Below are 16,921 nucleotides of genomic sequence, written 5' to 3' on the forward strand. Positions count from 1 at the left end.
ATCAACTACAAACCACAGCTGGAATTGTGTGTAGTTAAAGTAGTAATAAAAATAATAATTTTAAAAACCCCCTTCTATTATATAATAATATCCAGATGAAACATTGGAGATTGATATAGGAAAGATGGGATAAACACCAGGAAAGTTTTGTTATCAAAAGCACAAACATTAATTCTTCTTTAATTATCTTGCATTTCAAGTAATCCAAGATATCTGCTAATGGATTTTTAAGCTATACCTGTTATTTTGCCCTCTCCAATAACAGAAAAATATATGAATATTGTTCTGGATTAAGATTTTTGGAAAGCCTCTATAGACAGGTACTGTCATAATACCTTGCTGCTGAATTCCACTTGCTCCAGCATGAGAATCTCCCAGGGCACATGTCTGAACATCAACAGCATGAGCATCACCTGTTCCTAACTGAGCTCCTGGGAAAGGTGAGAAGAGACACTTACGCATCACCAAAACCTATGTTTTAGCATATACAACTCCTGTTTTAGAGTTACGAGTAGTATTATCCCCCAGAGGTCAGGTTTAAGTGCGCCTTTTTTTGTTCTTCCACCCCATTAAAAAAAAAAAAAAAAAAAAGTCATCTCAAAAGAGATCCAAAGGGCCTTTAATGGTTTGCACTAGGCAAATTCAGACAAATATCGTAATCTGAGACGCAGTAGGTGACCCTCACCTTCCTGATATAAGGCAGGTAAGTAAAGCTTATATACTGATGTATTTTAAGCGAGAAAAAAAGGGCACTTAAGATTGTTGAATTAAGCTCTCCTTGTCTATTAAAACCCCAAACTTAAAATACACAAAGCAAAGCTCAAGCACCCAGCTTCTAGAAGTCTAGCTGTTTATTCTCTAACAGCAGCTTGGCTTAGTCAAACCAAGAAGGTACCTCTTCCTCTACACCCTGCTCTGAACATAAACCCAGCAAATTTTCACTTCTACTGCACCCTTTTAAAAGGAACATGGTATTCAGCGTGCTGGTGCGCTACAGATTTATATAATATTATAAATGTGCTCATTTTGTATTTCTTTCCAAGTAACTTGTTAATACTAGTCTAAATTACATAAAGAATATTAATAGCCTAAAGTAATTTTCATCAAAATTATATGATAAGTTAGATATCATGTACTCACAGACACTGTCCACCGTACTGCTGTTGACAATATCGTAGACTTACAGATTCCAATGATCAATTTAACGCTAGCATTAAAAGACTCAAAGTAACAGGTTTGACTTAAAAGAATTCAAAAAAAAAATCACTATTCACCATAAATGTCAAATGGCTTGTTGATTTCTAAAACAAGATCACGTGTTCTAAGGCTTTTGAAATCAAATTGATACACGTTAATTTATAATTCGGGAAAAACAACAACAACAAAAAAAAACCTTGTATTTGTTTCTCATATAAAAGAACTGAGGATTTCTTTATACAAATATTAACAAACTTAATACACCTGAAAATGCTCAACTCATCTGCACTTCAAACCACGTCTGACGACATCTCTTTCCGATAAGACATACAATGTTTGTGCAGTTCACTTCCAATACCTCTGTGGAATAAGAATCTTACTGACCTCCTGTACTACTACAAGCAGAAATGTTTTCTCCTGGTGAATATCCCATTAGGCCACCGTTTCCATTTCCATTTGGATTAGAAGGCACTGTTGCAAGAAGACCTAAGCAACAAAATAAAATTCAAAGGTATAAAGACAGACAGCAAAAGAGGTTTAGTGTAGCATGTTTGCTTCTCCTAATAGCTAGTTCTTAACTGGAGAGCAACTCCATCCCCAGAAATGCTTGGGATGCTACCAGGTAATTTTAGTTCACAAAATTTAATGGCATTTTGTACAAAATATTCTGGTTGAGCTCTACAGCACACTTCAGTTGCATAAATTCGCTGTATTACATGGGAGGGCAATGACTCCCAATTCTATACCTAGTACCACGAGAATACACAGGCTGCTTTGCTCACCCCTTGGTGAGCAACACAAGGGCAGACCATTTACTTGCCAACACAAAGCTTTTTTTTTTTTTCCCCCCTCCAAAGCAGGAAGAATGCTACCAGAGTTGTCATCAGCCTATTCGAGCATTTGCAAACGCTATAACTGCTTCCAATTTCTAATCCCTACTGTGAAGCTGTACAAGAGAATTACAATGCTCAGAATACCCAGTTCAAAAAGAAGTTTCCACAAATCCACTGAAAAGTAGTTCTCTAGGCAAGTTAAGACATGGAAAGAGGCATTCCCATGCAAGCTGCCTTTTCCTCCCTCCTTCTTGGTTACAAATCTAGTATTTCAGTTTATTTGGATATACAACCCCCATCACAACATAGAGCTCACAAATGATTATCATTGCGATGGGACAAAACTATTAGGCAAGGAAAAAAAAGATAATTTTTCAAATAAATAAAGCAAGTAGCCTCTAGCTATACCCAGTCCTCTGTATCGTGACAGCTGCTGGTAGATCTGTTTCATCCTCTCGATGTTGAGCCGGCTCGCCTCTGCGTGGTTCACCATGGGCTTGGGATAATTAACTCCTATAACGCATTTGGCAGCCTTCTGGACACTCTCTGGTGCATTCCAAGGATCATAGATGAATTTTGCAGGGAAACCTCTGAGTACAGGCAAATAACGTCTTGAAAGAAGCAAAGAGGACATTTAAAATATAAAGCCATTTAGAGTTTAAGCAAATTTAATGATGCATTGCAGTTTCTGGACTGTGAATTACCTGATGTAATCCCCATTTGGGTCAGTTCTTCTGCCAAAACCCACCGGACAGTAGCAATGAAAGAACTGCTGAAAAAAGGAGCTACAGGAGAGCCACATCCAGCTTCCAGCATTCACACTCCAGTCTGCATCAAGTAAGAGTTCTTCAAACACCTTGAGAAATTAAGAGGACCAAATTAGCCTGGAGATGAGAACAGCTTTGAAATATCTATTCACAGAAAGTGTTCAGAGATTCAGATTTCAGCAGATAAAGTCACACTCTTCAACATGACAGTGCTCTTTCTAACCTGGCAGCATTCACCAAATGCTCAGCACACAAGTGCAATTACTTATCTAAAAGCCAAATCCAAGGACAATGGTGAAAGCACCTGTGTAGCTCTCCCCATACAAAAACCTGCTCTTAGCATTGAGATTTTTGGCAAGAAATTACACATTTTTGCACATCTTTCACAATAGATCTCCCACAGGATGGCTGGAGTCTAATTTTTCACAAGTTTTTTGGTTGCTGTTTTTAGGAGAGCTGCTTCTTTGTTTTACAACCGAGTAAGCTTTGCAGACTTCCAAAGAACAGGGAGCCAGTGGGCACACATTTCAAGCTCAAATGGCCTGTCTGGAGACTGGAGCTTCCTCAGCAGCTTCTGCTATGCGGGGAGACCCAGGAGTAACATCCAAGAAATCCAGGGCAGCACAAGCATTCAGAAGCAGAGGTTCTGAAGGCCACTAATTGTTCTAATAAGCACAACTTTTGAGGATGTCAGTACCAATTCCTGGAGGTATATTAGCTACTAAGCACACTGAGGAATGGTCAGGACAGGTAATGAAATCTGGTTAGAAGACAAAAATGTCTTCTCTGGCAATTGCTACTCCTATTCCCTTAAAAAGATCCCCAGAAGAACTTGGGAATTTTCAAGGTCTTACTCTAAATACTCAATACTTCTGAACAGTCATGTTTCTAGCACTGATTTTTAAAAAATTAATACAGATAATCCGAACTTGCACAAAAAAAATCCTTTGCTCAGTGAGATCACTACCAAAAGTAGTGATCTACTACTCACAAGAAGGGGTAGAGGAGAGAAATAAAAAGGGAGAGAAAAAAAAAGTTATAATTTGAATAACATCATTGAATGCCTTTTTATATATATAAAAAAAAGAGGGGGGGAAGGCATTGAAAAGTAGATACTTATTTAGTAGATCTTTTTCCCCACAAATCCTGATTTTCCTTTCAACCTCCAAGTGTTCCAGGAAAACCTGGAACTTTCTTCAAAGACACTAAAACTTAACATATCTTACTATTATAACCTAATTTCAACTAGTTTTAATCTAATATAAAGTCTAAATAAGGTAATACCATTCAAAAAGGATCTCTCAACATTTACTCAATAGGGCATTCATACTGCACTACACACTGAATAAGAGTTATTAAAGTATCTTTGCCTGAACATATGCAACCCTTAGAAAAGAATATTTGTTTTTAAAAATGAGTTTTAAGAAGTACTTTTAGAAACATTTTAAACAGGAAGTAACTAATATTGTACCAAGATCTTTACATGAAAGCAATATTAAATGTTAGTACACAACTGTTCCACTAGATGCTGCCATGTAGTCAGACTTAGCAAACGGCGTCGCTCAGAAAGCCAGATTAATTTTTGCTAGCTGCGGATGTCTAAATTACACCACCTTGCACTGCAAAAGTCTGGACCTTTGAAGTAATACAGAATAATGAAGAGTAAGAACAATTCGGTTTTTATCTGTAAAATTCAGATTCAGTCTTCATTTAAGTGTTACATATACGTTTGTATCTGCTGTGTCTGTTCCCGTGAAGGCAGAAGGAAAATTCCTAAAGCAGCTTATGTTGTTGTATAACAAAGATTTTTTTTTTCTTTGCAAAGTGTTTGCTTGCAACTTATCTGTTTGGAAAGGTGAAATTTCATAGGACTATATACACACATAAACACTAAGTAACAACCCTGATGGAAAAAAGGAATTGTTCTTAAAATTTTCAAAATAACAGTAGCCTTTATTGACAATTATTCTTCAATAAAGTTCTACCTTAAAAAAAAAAAAAATGATGCAAAGGGCAGAGAATAAATCAATCCATTCTTTTCTTCAAAAAAAAGACTAATATTTGTTCTTCGAACATCCAGGCATGCAGGACATTTGATAGAAAGCAACTGCTCTGAAACTACTGCCAAACCATATTGCCCCTGTGCACACTGGTATCACGAGACTGTAGGATAAGAAGTGGAAGACAGGACACATTCACAATCTTTACTTTTCTCTACTTAATTCTCTAATTATGGGTGGTTTCCCTTAACAGGAACAGGGATGTTAGAGAGGTAAACAAACTGCTCACTCAAGGGAAAAAAAAAAACTACAATTAAAATAATTCATATTTATTTGCAAAGATTTAGGAAGAACTCTCAGATTTAAAAGAATTGCAGAGCTGCTTTGAGTGCAAGAAATATTCCAGTAAAGTTCATTCAAAATGCAAAACTTCAGGGCTTGATCAAAATGATTCAACTTTGTTTGCAGTTTAAGTTTTACATTTTGAACTTATACAGTACAGTAAAAATAACTCTAAAATGAATTTCTGAGACTTTAATAGGCACCTTAACAAAAATTAAACAATGAGAAACGTTACCTTCATTCCTTCTTCCCAGCTAATCCAGAGGTCACCTCGAGTCAAAAAGCAAGCCACAGCATGCCGAGCTAAATGGTGAATCCAGCCTTCCTGGCGAAGCTGCGTCATAATTGCATCAATCCAGGGAAAACCTGTCCTGCCTTCCGCCCATTTGGCCAAAGCCTCAGGATTCTTATCCCAGGGAATTTGAACACAGATAGGATTTCCCTCCATTTTATCAAATCGTGGATTATTAGTTGCTGCTGTGTAGAAAAATTCACGCCATAACAGCTGGCCATAGAGAGAGAGGGGAGGGGAGCTGTTCTTTTTTACCTGAAAGCCACCATTAAAGAAAAACATTTTATTAGTAAAAGGGCACAAGGGAAGAGGAATTACAGCATCTAAGAAAGAAGCTGACTGTGCAGAAATGATACCTTTTTATACAGGTCCGTTAACTTGAAATAAAAGAGACGACAGGACAAACAACCAAAACGGAGGTAGGGACTAAGCCCCGTAGGACTTGCCAGAAGGGAATTTGCGTTCATTCGAGGTCTTTCAAAGTTTGCAACCCAAGCCTAAGGAATTGAAAACACCAACATCAGATCAGAGACTCAGTAACTGCATACAAGATAAAGGGATAAATCAAACACTAAACATATAAAGCTATAACTGAATCTAGACACTAGACAGTTGATCATGTTATCTATGCTATTTAGCAGTTCCTCTTGCACCAAGGGAATCTTTCAAAGATAGTTCATCCCAATGCAGAAGGCATGACCTGTCCTCCAAAATTGACTCTATTAAATACAGCAGAAAATCCCTCCTGAAAATAAGCAGAAACTGTGTTTCAAGTAAGACGACCTCCAATAAAAACAAGCCCTATACTCTGCTTTTCACAGTAGAAAACACTCTCTCAAAAATTAAAATCAGGAGACAACCTGCTATCAACAGGCGAAACCAAGAAAAAGCAGATTGATTTATATCATTGCATACAGGCCTTGATTCCAAGTTTGTCAAATTTGCATTTAATTGCAAAGAGCAACTCTGTTTTCCAGGTAACTAAGTCCTTCTTTTACGGTGATTTGTAAGATACCTTTCGCTCTAAATGTCGTTCCAGCCGAGTCAGAGCTTCCGTTTCTCCCCCTGGCCATACTGCAGAAGGCAGACCATCTGTGTCGAAACCTGCAAGACAAATTAAAATTAGGAAACTCCTTGTTTGGTTACACTGTAGGGCAACAAAAGTATTGTGTTCTGATGCTGGGATACATTTATATTGCATGTTGAAAAGAGCCTGAAGTTGAACATGTGGCAAAATAAAAGTTTTAAAAACAGTATTTGCCAATGCAACCAAGTAGAATCAAACCACATTAGATCACTTAGCTTCTAGCTAGAGGCACTAATTCCATTCCATTATGAAGTTGAATGCAGAATGATTTTATTTTGATTCAGCTTATCTTGTCTTTGGAAAGAAAGAGAAAGCAACCTTTCTTTCATTAATTTTTCACATTATTTTCAAATTCTCAGCTCTGCAATAGGAAAAACATCCCCAAAATCATGATTTTTACCTCCATTTCCCGAATTACTAGGAAGAAGCAAGAATTACCAAAACCTTTTTGCAATCAGGGGAAGGCAGGAGGTTGGTTGAAAAAGTTTAGAAGATACCACAATTTTTTGACTCCTTTTTCAGAGATTGTTCATCAGGTGCATAAGACAGCACACCCACCTATAACTTAACCACTGTATAGCATTAAAGAGCTTTGAAAGCAAGGTCTGTTATGCAAGAGCTCATGGGGACTACCACCAAGCAGAGCAGCGTAGCCAGAAGTTCTCCAGATGCCTTTGTCAGCAATTTGGAGCTCAGGCCATATTTCATGGTGAAAGAGAGGAGAGGGGAAGGAGGGCAAGAGTTTGTCTTAAAACTAAATTTGGTAATATCTGGATTAAAATCCATGCCTGTTCAATTATTAATACTATATGTTGCAGAGTACAACATATTAGTCTCAGTCCCAGAAATCTTCCAGGAAATAGCATTTTTGGCCAATGCAGAAGAAATAGAAAAGCAAAAGACAAATCAGCCTTCGTTATTGATTTGCCTTATTACAACTTCTTCGGGCACTTCAAGACAAGATTGGTCTTTTTAAAATTAACTTCCAAAGTGACAAACTAAGAATCTGAAGCACAAAGATACCAAATGTGTTTAATACAAAATGAAGTATCAAAGACTATTAGTAGTTTATTTATGATTCAGTATCATAGTAGAACAGCTACAAGACACCAAACTATGCTACAGTACATGAAATGAAGTAGTATTTAGCGTAGCTTGACCTGTCATTTAAAAAATTTATACTGCGCTCCCTGCCCTCCCCCAAAAAAACCCACAACAACTTTGAATTTGCAAAATGGATTACGTTTTTCCATTCCTTTTGTATGCTGTAATTGGTACCAGTTCAACAATAAATCACAGAACCTCTCTCATGTGGTTACTTTAAACATTATGCCCTGAATGCTAGATTAAGGCTGATCTGTTACACAACATCAAGAAGTCTTAAAATATACCTAGCTCTTCCAGCGACGGAACACCATACTTCTCATCGTGGTCATCAGAAACTGGAGTCGTACATTTTTCCATTACTTCCGGAGTTATAGTCTCCACTGGCATCTCCAGTGGTTCCATTCTGCTAATGAGAGTCTGGAATCGCTTGTAAGTAAGAGGAGGCTGCCCTCCATTTAATTCTATTATTCTGTGTTTGAAAAACAAAGCAGAACACCACAGGTATGTCAGACAGATGTATATTACTGTGTTACTTACAGAACTATATGCAGATATTTATCTACTCATATACACACAGAGAAAGAAAGTATCTTATTATCTGTCATTTCCTTATTATATAGGCAGATAGGCATGGTATTTAGATAGCCTGAGCCTTAATTTTACCATCCTTTGCCACTAGGGAGACATAGAAATTAACCGCTTACAACAAGTCAATTATTCTTAATTCCCAGGTTGAGAAAAGTCCCTCAAGAATGAGTAACTAATGAATATACCCAGCTCATGGGAAACAAATTATGTGGCAGCAAAGCAACAGATGAACCACAGCTACATAATGACGCGTTCAACTAAAAAAAAAAAAATAATTTAAAAAAGCTATTTGCATAGAAAAATATTTTGCTTAGTACAGAGACCACTATTCAATACTACAACTGCTTAACGTGGTAAAAATTTAAGTTTAAGTTTATATTCCACATCCGCTGTCAAAAAACACCATTTTTACATTCTACATTGTCCTTAAGTGCATTTAAAACAGAAAACACAAAAACCACTAAAACTATTTTACACGAATATTAGGTGGAACTAACTGTTCCAGAGAGGAGGATGAGGGGTAAAAGAAAGGAAATTCTCAAATTATGATAAAAAAATAACTATTGGTTTAAGAGCAATAAGGGAATTTTCTCCTTTACTGGAAGAGGAACAGGAATCTACCACATAAAAATTACTCAACATTAAGAGGAGGCAAGCCATACTTTTGAATAGTTTGTGGATTATGTTTCTATAATAGGGAGTTAATGCTAATCCATTTAAACAGAGATCTGTAGAGAAATATAAACAAGACATTAAGTAATGCAACAGAGATTTCAAATGATCTCCAATTATTCACTGAATATATAACAGATAGAAAATACTCCTTGAAAGACTTTCAGCTTACTTGTATACAGCAATTAAAGTAAGAACATTTAAAAAAAATGTTTTTAGCCACGTCTTTAGCACGCAATGCATATGGAAAAATGGTATTCAATTGCTATGATTGGCATATACTGAACTACAATACATCTTATTTTGGAAAAGTTTCAAGAGCAAATGAGACATTTCACTATGAAGACACTTTCCTAATCAACAGGGTCATTATTGTCAAAGGAATCCCAAACAAGGCTACGTTTTCAGGTATTCTGGATCCAGTTTGATGCTGCAAAGTAAGAGTCATACCTTTTTTGGCTTTAAAACTAGGGTACCAGTAACTTACTTGTCTAGGTCATACAACGTATGGGAAATTCGAACAATGACCTCCACTCCAGCTTCAGTAGCCAGTTTCTTAATTGCAGCATCTCTCTCTTTCCCAAATGGTTCAGAATCATATTCAATGGAGAGTTTTGCAATGCTCCATTCCTGAAACACAATAAAGACATGGTCCTTCAGCAACCAGCTGCTTGATCAAGGCTGAGAGAAAGGAGAATTGGAAGGACGGGGCAGCATGGAACTGCAGTTGCTTTTCATGGATAATTGGAAAAGATGCACAGCAGTACAAAACATTTAAAGTCAGTCTTATGGAAATGAACCCCAACATTTAGGCTTCTAAATAGGAATCAGGCAAGCACATACACAGACCTTTAGTGATCTGGCCCTATATATATATGTGTGTGTGTGTATATATACACATACACACACACATGGTGTGTGTGTGTACGCACGTGCACAGAGAGTTAAAAAGTAATAAAAGATATGAGCAACTCTCTTCTGGACATTATTCAGCAGATTTTCTTGCTCTGTACATATCCCTGACAGCAGGTTAAATTCCTGGGGAGAAACAAATTTCAAATTCTTTCCAGAACTGCTTGAAGATAGAAGGAGCGGGGAGAGTGAAAAACAAGCAAAAAGAAAACCTCAATTACTACACACTTTTCATAAACTTTGTGTTACGGTCCATTATATTTTACCCACACATTGCTGGCGAACAATGACAGGCAGGGGAGAGAAAAATGCAGAAAGAAATGTATCATATGGCTGAAGGCTTCTGAAACAGTAGAAAACTGTTAAGGATGCCCAAATCATCCTAGAAAACCAGCCTGTTAAACTCAGAGAGCTCTTTCCAATCCTGGATCTGGTGGTCAGTGATTCAGATACACCAGCCAAATTACTTTAGAGAGCATAATTTACACCCAAGAGACACAGGGTACTCTACCCTGATCACTTATGGTGCTTTTGCACCTCTGGACTTTCAAGCTTTTCCCAATGAAGTGTGGATATAGCTCTGGGCACAGACTAGTCCAGCGAGGGCTTGATAGGAGGTTTGGCTCCTTTCACCTTGCACTCTGCCAGCACCAGCCCGGCAGGCCTTGAGCCTGCAAGCAGCCTCCCACACCTTCATAAAACATTTATTTTACATTTCATAATATATGGGCACTGTCTGACAGGTTGCAGCATTTTTTTTCTGTCTTCAGGCACTTTGAAAAGATTAAAAATGTGTCCAAGGGCCACTGTCAGAGTCCCAAGGAGCGTTCGTACAAACACTAGCTAGTGTGAATGCAGCCAGGCTGTATGAGCACAAGCTAGCCACTTAGAAGCATGAACCCTGTGCATACTGTTCCCTGCAGTGGATTCTTCTAGAAACAGAGGCATGAAAATAATTAAAGATTGCTCTACTTCCCTTTTCTTTACTAAACCAGTCCCCAAGAGCTGCAAATATAGAGCAGACAGGCAAAAAATTGAACAGAAAAAAACAATCAAATTTGGGGGCAAGTAGGCACATGCTGCTAACAGAAGTCCAACCTCTGCAGAATCAGATAGAGCCACCATTTTTGAGTGAATTGAAGGATAAAATTCTGTGAAGTCCTGCAAAATCCACAGGTAATTACAGTGCCTCTGTGCTGTCCCCCAGCTGCTGACAGCCTGCTGCTGCTGCCACCATCAACAACACTGGAAGTTGCTATGGCTGAAAACAGGTGCTCCTGAATTCAGGGTCTTAAGAGAGACGAAGCTGCTCTCAAGGGTTGTAAGAGAATGGAAAAGGAGAAAGCAAAGCCACAGACAGGAAAGAGCTCAAACATTCCACGGGGTCTTTTGCAAGAACAGACATGGATCAATGTCCTGCTTTTTGAAGGCTTCATCCTTTGGCTTTGGGCAAGGAGCAGCCTTATCACAAAACTGTTGCAAAACATTCATCCTCAGGGATTTGTAACAGGGTGCCTGACAATTCTACACAAGTTCCACCTACCATCCTAAGTATATCAGGATATACTTAAAGTTATCCTCTTCAAGGCACAAAAAAAATCTGCTCATGTTTGCCAGGATCAGAGCAGTTACCTCTGAGGGACATTTACTGAGCACAATGTTACACACGTTTTGCACTGCCACATGTGCCTGATGCACCTATCTTTTACTAAGTAACCTTCCAGACCTTTCTTTGCCTGAGCTCTACCTGTGCATGTTCCCAATAGTCTCCTGTTAGAAGTTAAGAAGCCCTCAGAAGCTTAATCGTATGCTTCTTACCTATTTGAAGTTAGAGCATGCGAACTTGAAAAGCCCTATGAACTAAAATACAGATGATAAAGACACTTTCTGGTATTTTGAGGAACCAGAATGGACACAAAGATTCTTATTTGAATGCTATACACTACTGCCTTCTTAGGTAATATTCTGAAGGTCCAGTAATCTCCTGTGCAGTTAAATGTAAACAGATTCATCTAGTACTAAAAATCTAAAAGTATTCACTTTTACTACCCTACTGTAATACTGTTGCCTTAAACATTTGATTTGTCTTTCCTGGCCAATAGTATATCACTAACAATCCTCAGCAGTTTTAATTTGATAAGAGCCTTTCCCCAAAACAAAATAACCTGCAAAGATAGTTAATTGTTCACATATCACAGAACTTGTGTTAAATTGTATTAGACCAAGAAATATCCCTAGCTGAAACCCCTGTGATGGGTGGAAGCAAAGTAGAAAAAAATTAATTGGAATTTTTTTTGCCCATTTCTAGCATTTACCTTAAAAAGCCTGGGGAAAACATCTGCTGGCTGTCCACGAATAACAAACAAGCGAGAATTCAGTTTCCGTAGATTGGCATCAAGATCCTCCAGACACTGAAGTAGAAATCTGTGGAGAATTGCAAAATAAAAATGAAAGACAAAGTTAGTTTCTGGCCTTTATTTATAAAAACACTCTTTTTATAACAGAGTCACGCATTTTGGCTATGACAAATTACCTCATCTGAATTATTTAATGAACAAGCAAATAAGACAAGGGAGAAGAGGGAAAAAAAAAAAAAAAAAAAAAAAGGAGGAGGGGAGGGATGCTACTCAAGTCTGCAAGTCTTCCTGAAAAAAACAGACTGTCAAATAAAGGATGTTGAGACAGGCTCACACACATAAAGATCTATTTTGCAGGTTCCATAGTTGATGACAGACATGGACTCTAAAGTTGAAAGTTTGTTTTTATTTCTTCCCAAATCCAAGGCAAAGAGCAGAAAAATGAACTCTTTCTTTATGTTTCATAGTGATTTAAATGATGCTTATCTAACACACTTTATTACCTCTGAGTTTCCATGGGAAAAAATAAATCAAAATAATACATAAAAAGTTGGGAGGAAAATCATCTGGCTGTGAGTTACGTGCCAAAAACGCATGACTCAACCCAAAAAGGCAAGAGAAAGCAGGCAAGGCGGGATTAGAAGAAGCCAGGACATGAGAATACAACAACTTCCTGGCTGACAACTTGGCCTGTATGTAACGCCTCTAAAACTTAAATATCCGCTTTTCTCACTTAAAAGAAAACAAAAACAAAAACGCTAAATTCAGGAAGGAGGAAGGGATACCATGAAGCAAGATATGCTGCATGCTGTTTAAAGAAAAGAAGTTGTGTATACTCATTTAACTAGAAACTATGCAATAGAGATTTAAAGAAACAGATTAGAATCACATATGCTTCCATTAAATGGAATTTTGGCCCTAAGTTCCTAGACCATAAATAAATAATTACAGATCTTATTTCATTAATCTTATCTTATCCATCTGTATCTTGTTTCCACGTGCATTCACATATACCTCACAAATCACTATGAAGATAAAAACTGGAAGAGTTTCCCAGATGCCTTTGAACAGGAGATTTGGTATCACAGAACACCAGAAAAAAGTATGAAATAAAATGGTAACATAGTGTTCCTAAATATTCCTCCCCCAAAAACCTTATTGCCTTTTAGAAAAAGGTTACTCTGCCATTCTTCAGTTTGCATCCCAGTTGCTTCTCTTTTCTCAATTTGTCTTTATGCTATTACCAAATAGGTTAAGAAGAAGACACCACTTCTAGCCTCCAGCCTGGACTTGGCAAAATCCTCTTCGAGGAGATTACATGCACTGACCCAGTCATCAATTCACTTCCAAGAGCCCGAAACTCGCCCTTAATACTATTTAATCTCTGTTTTGTTGGCTTTCAAAGTCTCCTCAATTATCTTTCTTAACCATCTCTTGCTGCTCCTGCGTTTCATCCTCCAGCAAACTCATGTGCTTAGCAAACAGTTGCTGCTTCGTCGTAGCTCAGCGTCAAATGCAAGCGAACGGTCCCTCCCTTGCAACGTTTGAGCGCACCACCTGCAAGGAGCCTGTTTTATTAATGTTTAAAAACCAAGTAACACGAGTCATTAACCTGTTTGTCTGCATTAAGCATCGCTGTTCGGAATGACCTAGCCTCAGATTCTTAAATACACGTAGGAAAGGAGAGAGGAGAGGTGAGCGACAAAAAACACCTTTCAGAACAACTACACAACCACACTTGAACTAAAGCAGAACAAAAGCAAGGAGAGGCAGCCAAACCACAGCTTGAGCAGTAATTCTGTTCCCCATAACCTATTGTTCAAAGATAATAGAGTAAATTAAACTCCACTGACCTCATGCTGTCTATGTAATGCAACATAAAAGGCAACTCATTTTTGACTTTCTGAACATGGATTCAGTTTGCAACTGAATGATTGGGCTACTCGGAATAAATATGCAATTTAAGCATACTGGAATATTTATATTGGACCAGATGTGCTTAACAAGGTGTACTGCAAAAAAATGGAACCCACAGTATTGTCTTCAAAGGCATTTTTCATTAAAATGTTAATAACACTTGTATGAGAAATCCTTAGATAGACCTACCTTGCTCAATTAAAAAATGAACCTTCTTATATCATTGCTTCTAGATAAAACTGCTACCAAGAAACTTTCAACTGAAACAAGTACTTGTCATAAGCAGAACTTTCATCTCTTTCCTTATGAGTTTAAGGCACAGAGAAGCAGCACCAAAACTTCACTATGGTTAATTTCATGCTAAATAACATCTAGGTTTAGATATACCAAAATACCCAACATTCTGAATATAAAGGAAAAATCCTACCTTTCAAAACTGCAGCATTCCTATCTGCTACTGCATTCTTACGTGAAACGATTTTCTACATCATACTTATTTCATGGGACCATATTTAATTTGAGAACTTGCCTTATCTTTAGCATGATGCTGATACATTGCATTGCATCTATCAGATACCAATGTCAACTGAGGGAGGAGTAATAACATACACACATAGCCAGACATCTGACACACGTATGCATTTTTAAGCATGTTAACAGAAGAACGAGTATTCTTCATTTTCAGCCCTGTCAGTGCAAACTGCTCTGGGATCTGTTTTATAGATCTAGTTTTTCAAGGTTGCACTTCGACTGGTAAGGCTTGTTTGCAATGGAAAATAGTTCTGAGTTATTCTAACTCCATGAATCCATGCACGGCCACTCACTGCAGAATGGGAACGGTCGCACATTTTGTTCAGTACGCACATCTGAGCATAATTAGGAGCAGCATTTTAGCACAGACTAGGCTAAATTGAGTGTTCTCTCCAAAGAGACACAGCAAAATGCGCATAAATATGTTCCTTTTTAAGCTTAATACCAGTACACTGAAAATAAGTCTGTGAACTGAAACCAAACACAAAACCTTCCTCTCAAAGGGTCATTTACTTTCAGTACATGAACTTTTGGGGCAGTTTCTCCAGAGCAGCTGCTAAGTTTGAACTCTCTTACACTTTACCTAAAATAATATACCTGGGCACTACTGCTGTGAGCTACTTAAGTCTCTCCCTGTAGGAATAGCTCATGTTTCCAAGTATCCAATCTCAGGCAACTTCTTCCTCTCGACCTAACAGTGCAAAAGGGAAGTACTTTCTCCATCATGCTGAATAAGTAGCACATGACATGAATTCACCAAAAAGGCACAGGCAGGACATACAAATTACTTTATCAGATAAGGATTCAGTTCAGATTTCTGCATCTGGTCCTAACCTTCTCCGAGTCAAGGAAAAGAAGGAAAAAATCCACCATTAATTTCAGAGTAGCGAACTACGTAAGGTCCATATGCGACGGAGGTGACAGAAGGAGATAGAAGGCTTTTTTTTTCCTGAAAAAAAGATGCTTATGCTTAACATTAAATACATGAACACCACACCTGTCACCAAGCAACACTCTTAGAGGGCATCAAACACCTGATTTTTGCTCAAGAATATCTAATTGTTTTAACAATATTTAGAAATTTCATGCAAGCTTTTGATGGCCACAATCTCTACAAGAAGTTTACATAACTGTTTACTCCAAACCACTGCCTTCCCTGCTGCAAATTATGAAAAGCCTGCTTGAGATCCAAAACTCTAAGATAGATGTTTTCCCCCTTTGCATCTTAGCAATGACTGTCGGAAACTGATTCCTATAGCACAGACCATAATTTTAACTAAGATGCTATTTGAAATAAGCAGGTATCATCAAGGTAGAAATTCAAAAGCTAAATAGCTAATTGTTAATATAGTTAACAAAACTGTTAACAAAAACAGTCAAAACTAAACATCACATCATGCAGACACCCTGACTCTGTAATATTAACAGGACTAAAGCCAGTAGCATGAGGTTAAAAGGTAGCAACATTTCGGTTTGCAAGAATAGCAAATGGATGGACTCTTTGATGGACAAAGAGCTTCATTTTCAAATTTATTCTGTATTTATTCTGTATTCCTTCTGAACTGACTCAGATTCAGAATTTAAGCTGTTAGGAAAGGCAGCAGCACTAGCCTTTGCTATTGCTGCAATACAAAATGGACTATATCCAGGCTTCAACAAGACTGTCACCTTCTGGCAATGCATCCAAGCTTCTGCCTAACCTATCTTTTAAAATATCTTCTATGCAGTCACTCACTCTCATGCCATGTTTTTCATTTCATTCCTTGCAAAAAGAGAAAAACATTATCAAACACGCGACTATGTCGTTACGGATGTTTGAAAACCATCTAGACTTTGTTTGTCAGGATTATCCTGAGCAGTCCAATGTCTTGTTGTTATTTTCCAATTCAAATTTGTTTTCGACATTGCTATCACATATTCCTGCCTTGTCTCCTACAGACTTTATTAAGGAACTGAACTCCAAGAATATTACATGCTGTATAGCATCAACTGCTTTAATACTTGAATGAATAAAGTTTACAGCATTAGACACCAAGTGCATTAATACATCATGTAACATTTACTTCCATTCATGGAAAAGAGACTATGGGGCATTTATTTAATAAATATCTGATATTTTACTGTATGTTCAGTCACACTGTTACAAAGGTCTAATACTATCTAGGTAAATGTAATTCACATATTTGCTTCTAGAGGAATCATTACACCGATTTCATCTAACAGTTGTACACCATGCTGAGCAGTATCTGATATTTGATTTTTCTACACATAATTTTTTAATATCTTCTCAGATATTCTTGTGTTTGACTTGCACAAACC

At 37.6% G+C, this 16,921-nt stretch overlaps 1 protein-coding gene across 1 annotated transcript in view; it reads right to left on the reverse strand.

Moving 5' to 3' along the window:
* Positions 1-16,921, reverse strand: part of CRY1 (cryptochrome circadian regulator 1) — a 34,583-nt gene that overhangs the window by 3,486 nt on the left and 14,176 nt on the right. Inside the window, exons 2-11 of the mRNA XM_088535349.1 lie at positions 12,113-12,221; positions 9,373-9,515; positions 7,910-8,094; positions 6,447-6,535; positions 5,788-5,928; positions 5,375-5,686; positions 2,735-2,886; positions 2,439-2,641; positions 1,582-1,683; positions 336-431 (exon numbers count right to left, since the gene is read on the reverse strand). Coding sequence (XP_088391475.1) covers positions 336-431; positions 1,582-1,683; positions 2,439-2,641; positions 2,735-2,886; positions 5,375-5,686; positions 5,788-5,928; positions 6,447-6,535; positions 7,910-8,094; positions 9,373-9,515; positions 12,113-12,221 — 1,532 coding nt within the window. The remainder of the gene's footprint in view (positions 1-335; positions 432-1,581; positions 1,684-2,438; positions 2,642-2,734; positions 2,887-5,374; positions 5,687-5,787; positions 5,929-6,446; positions 6,536-7,909; positions 8,095-9,372; positions 9,516-12,112; positions 12,222-16,921) is intronic.

The sequence above is a fragment of the Tinamus guttatus genome, unplaced genomic scaffold, assembly GCF_059628265.1.
Source record: "Tinamus guttatus ecotype Peru unplaced genomic scaffold, ASM5962826v1 Tinamus_guttatus_pri_ptg000039l, whole genome shotgun sequence".
Classification (NCBI taxonomy): Eukaryota; Metazoa; Chordata; class Aves; order Tinamiformes; family Tinamidae; genus Tinamus; species Tinamus guttatus.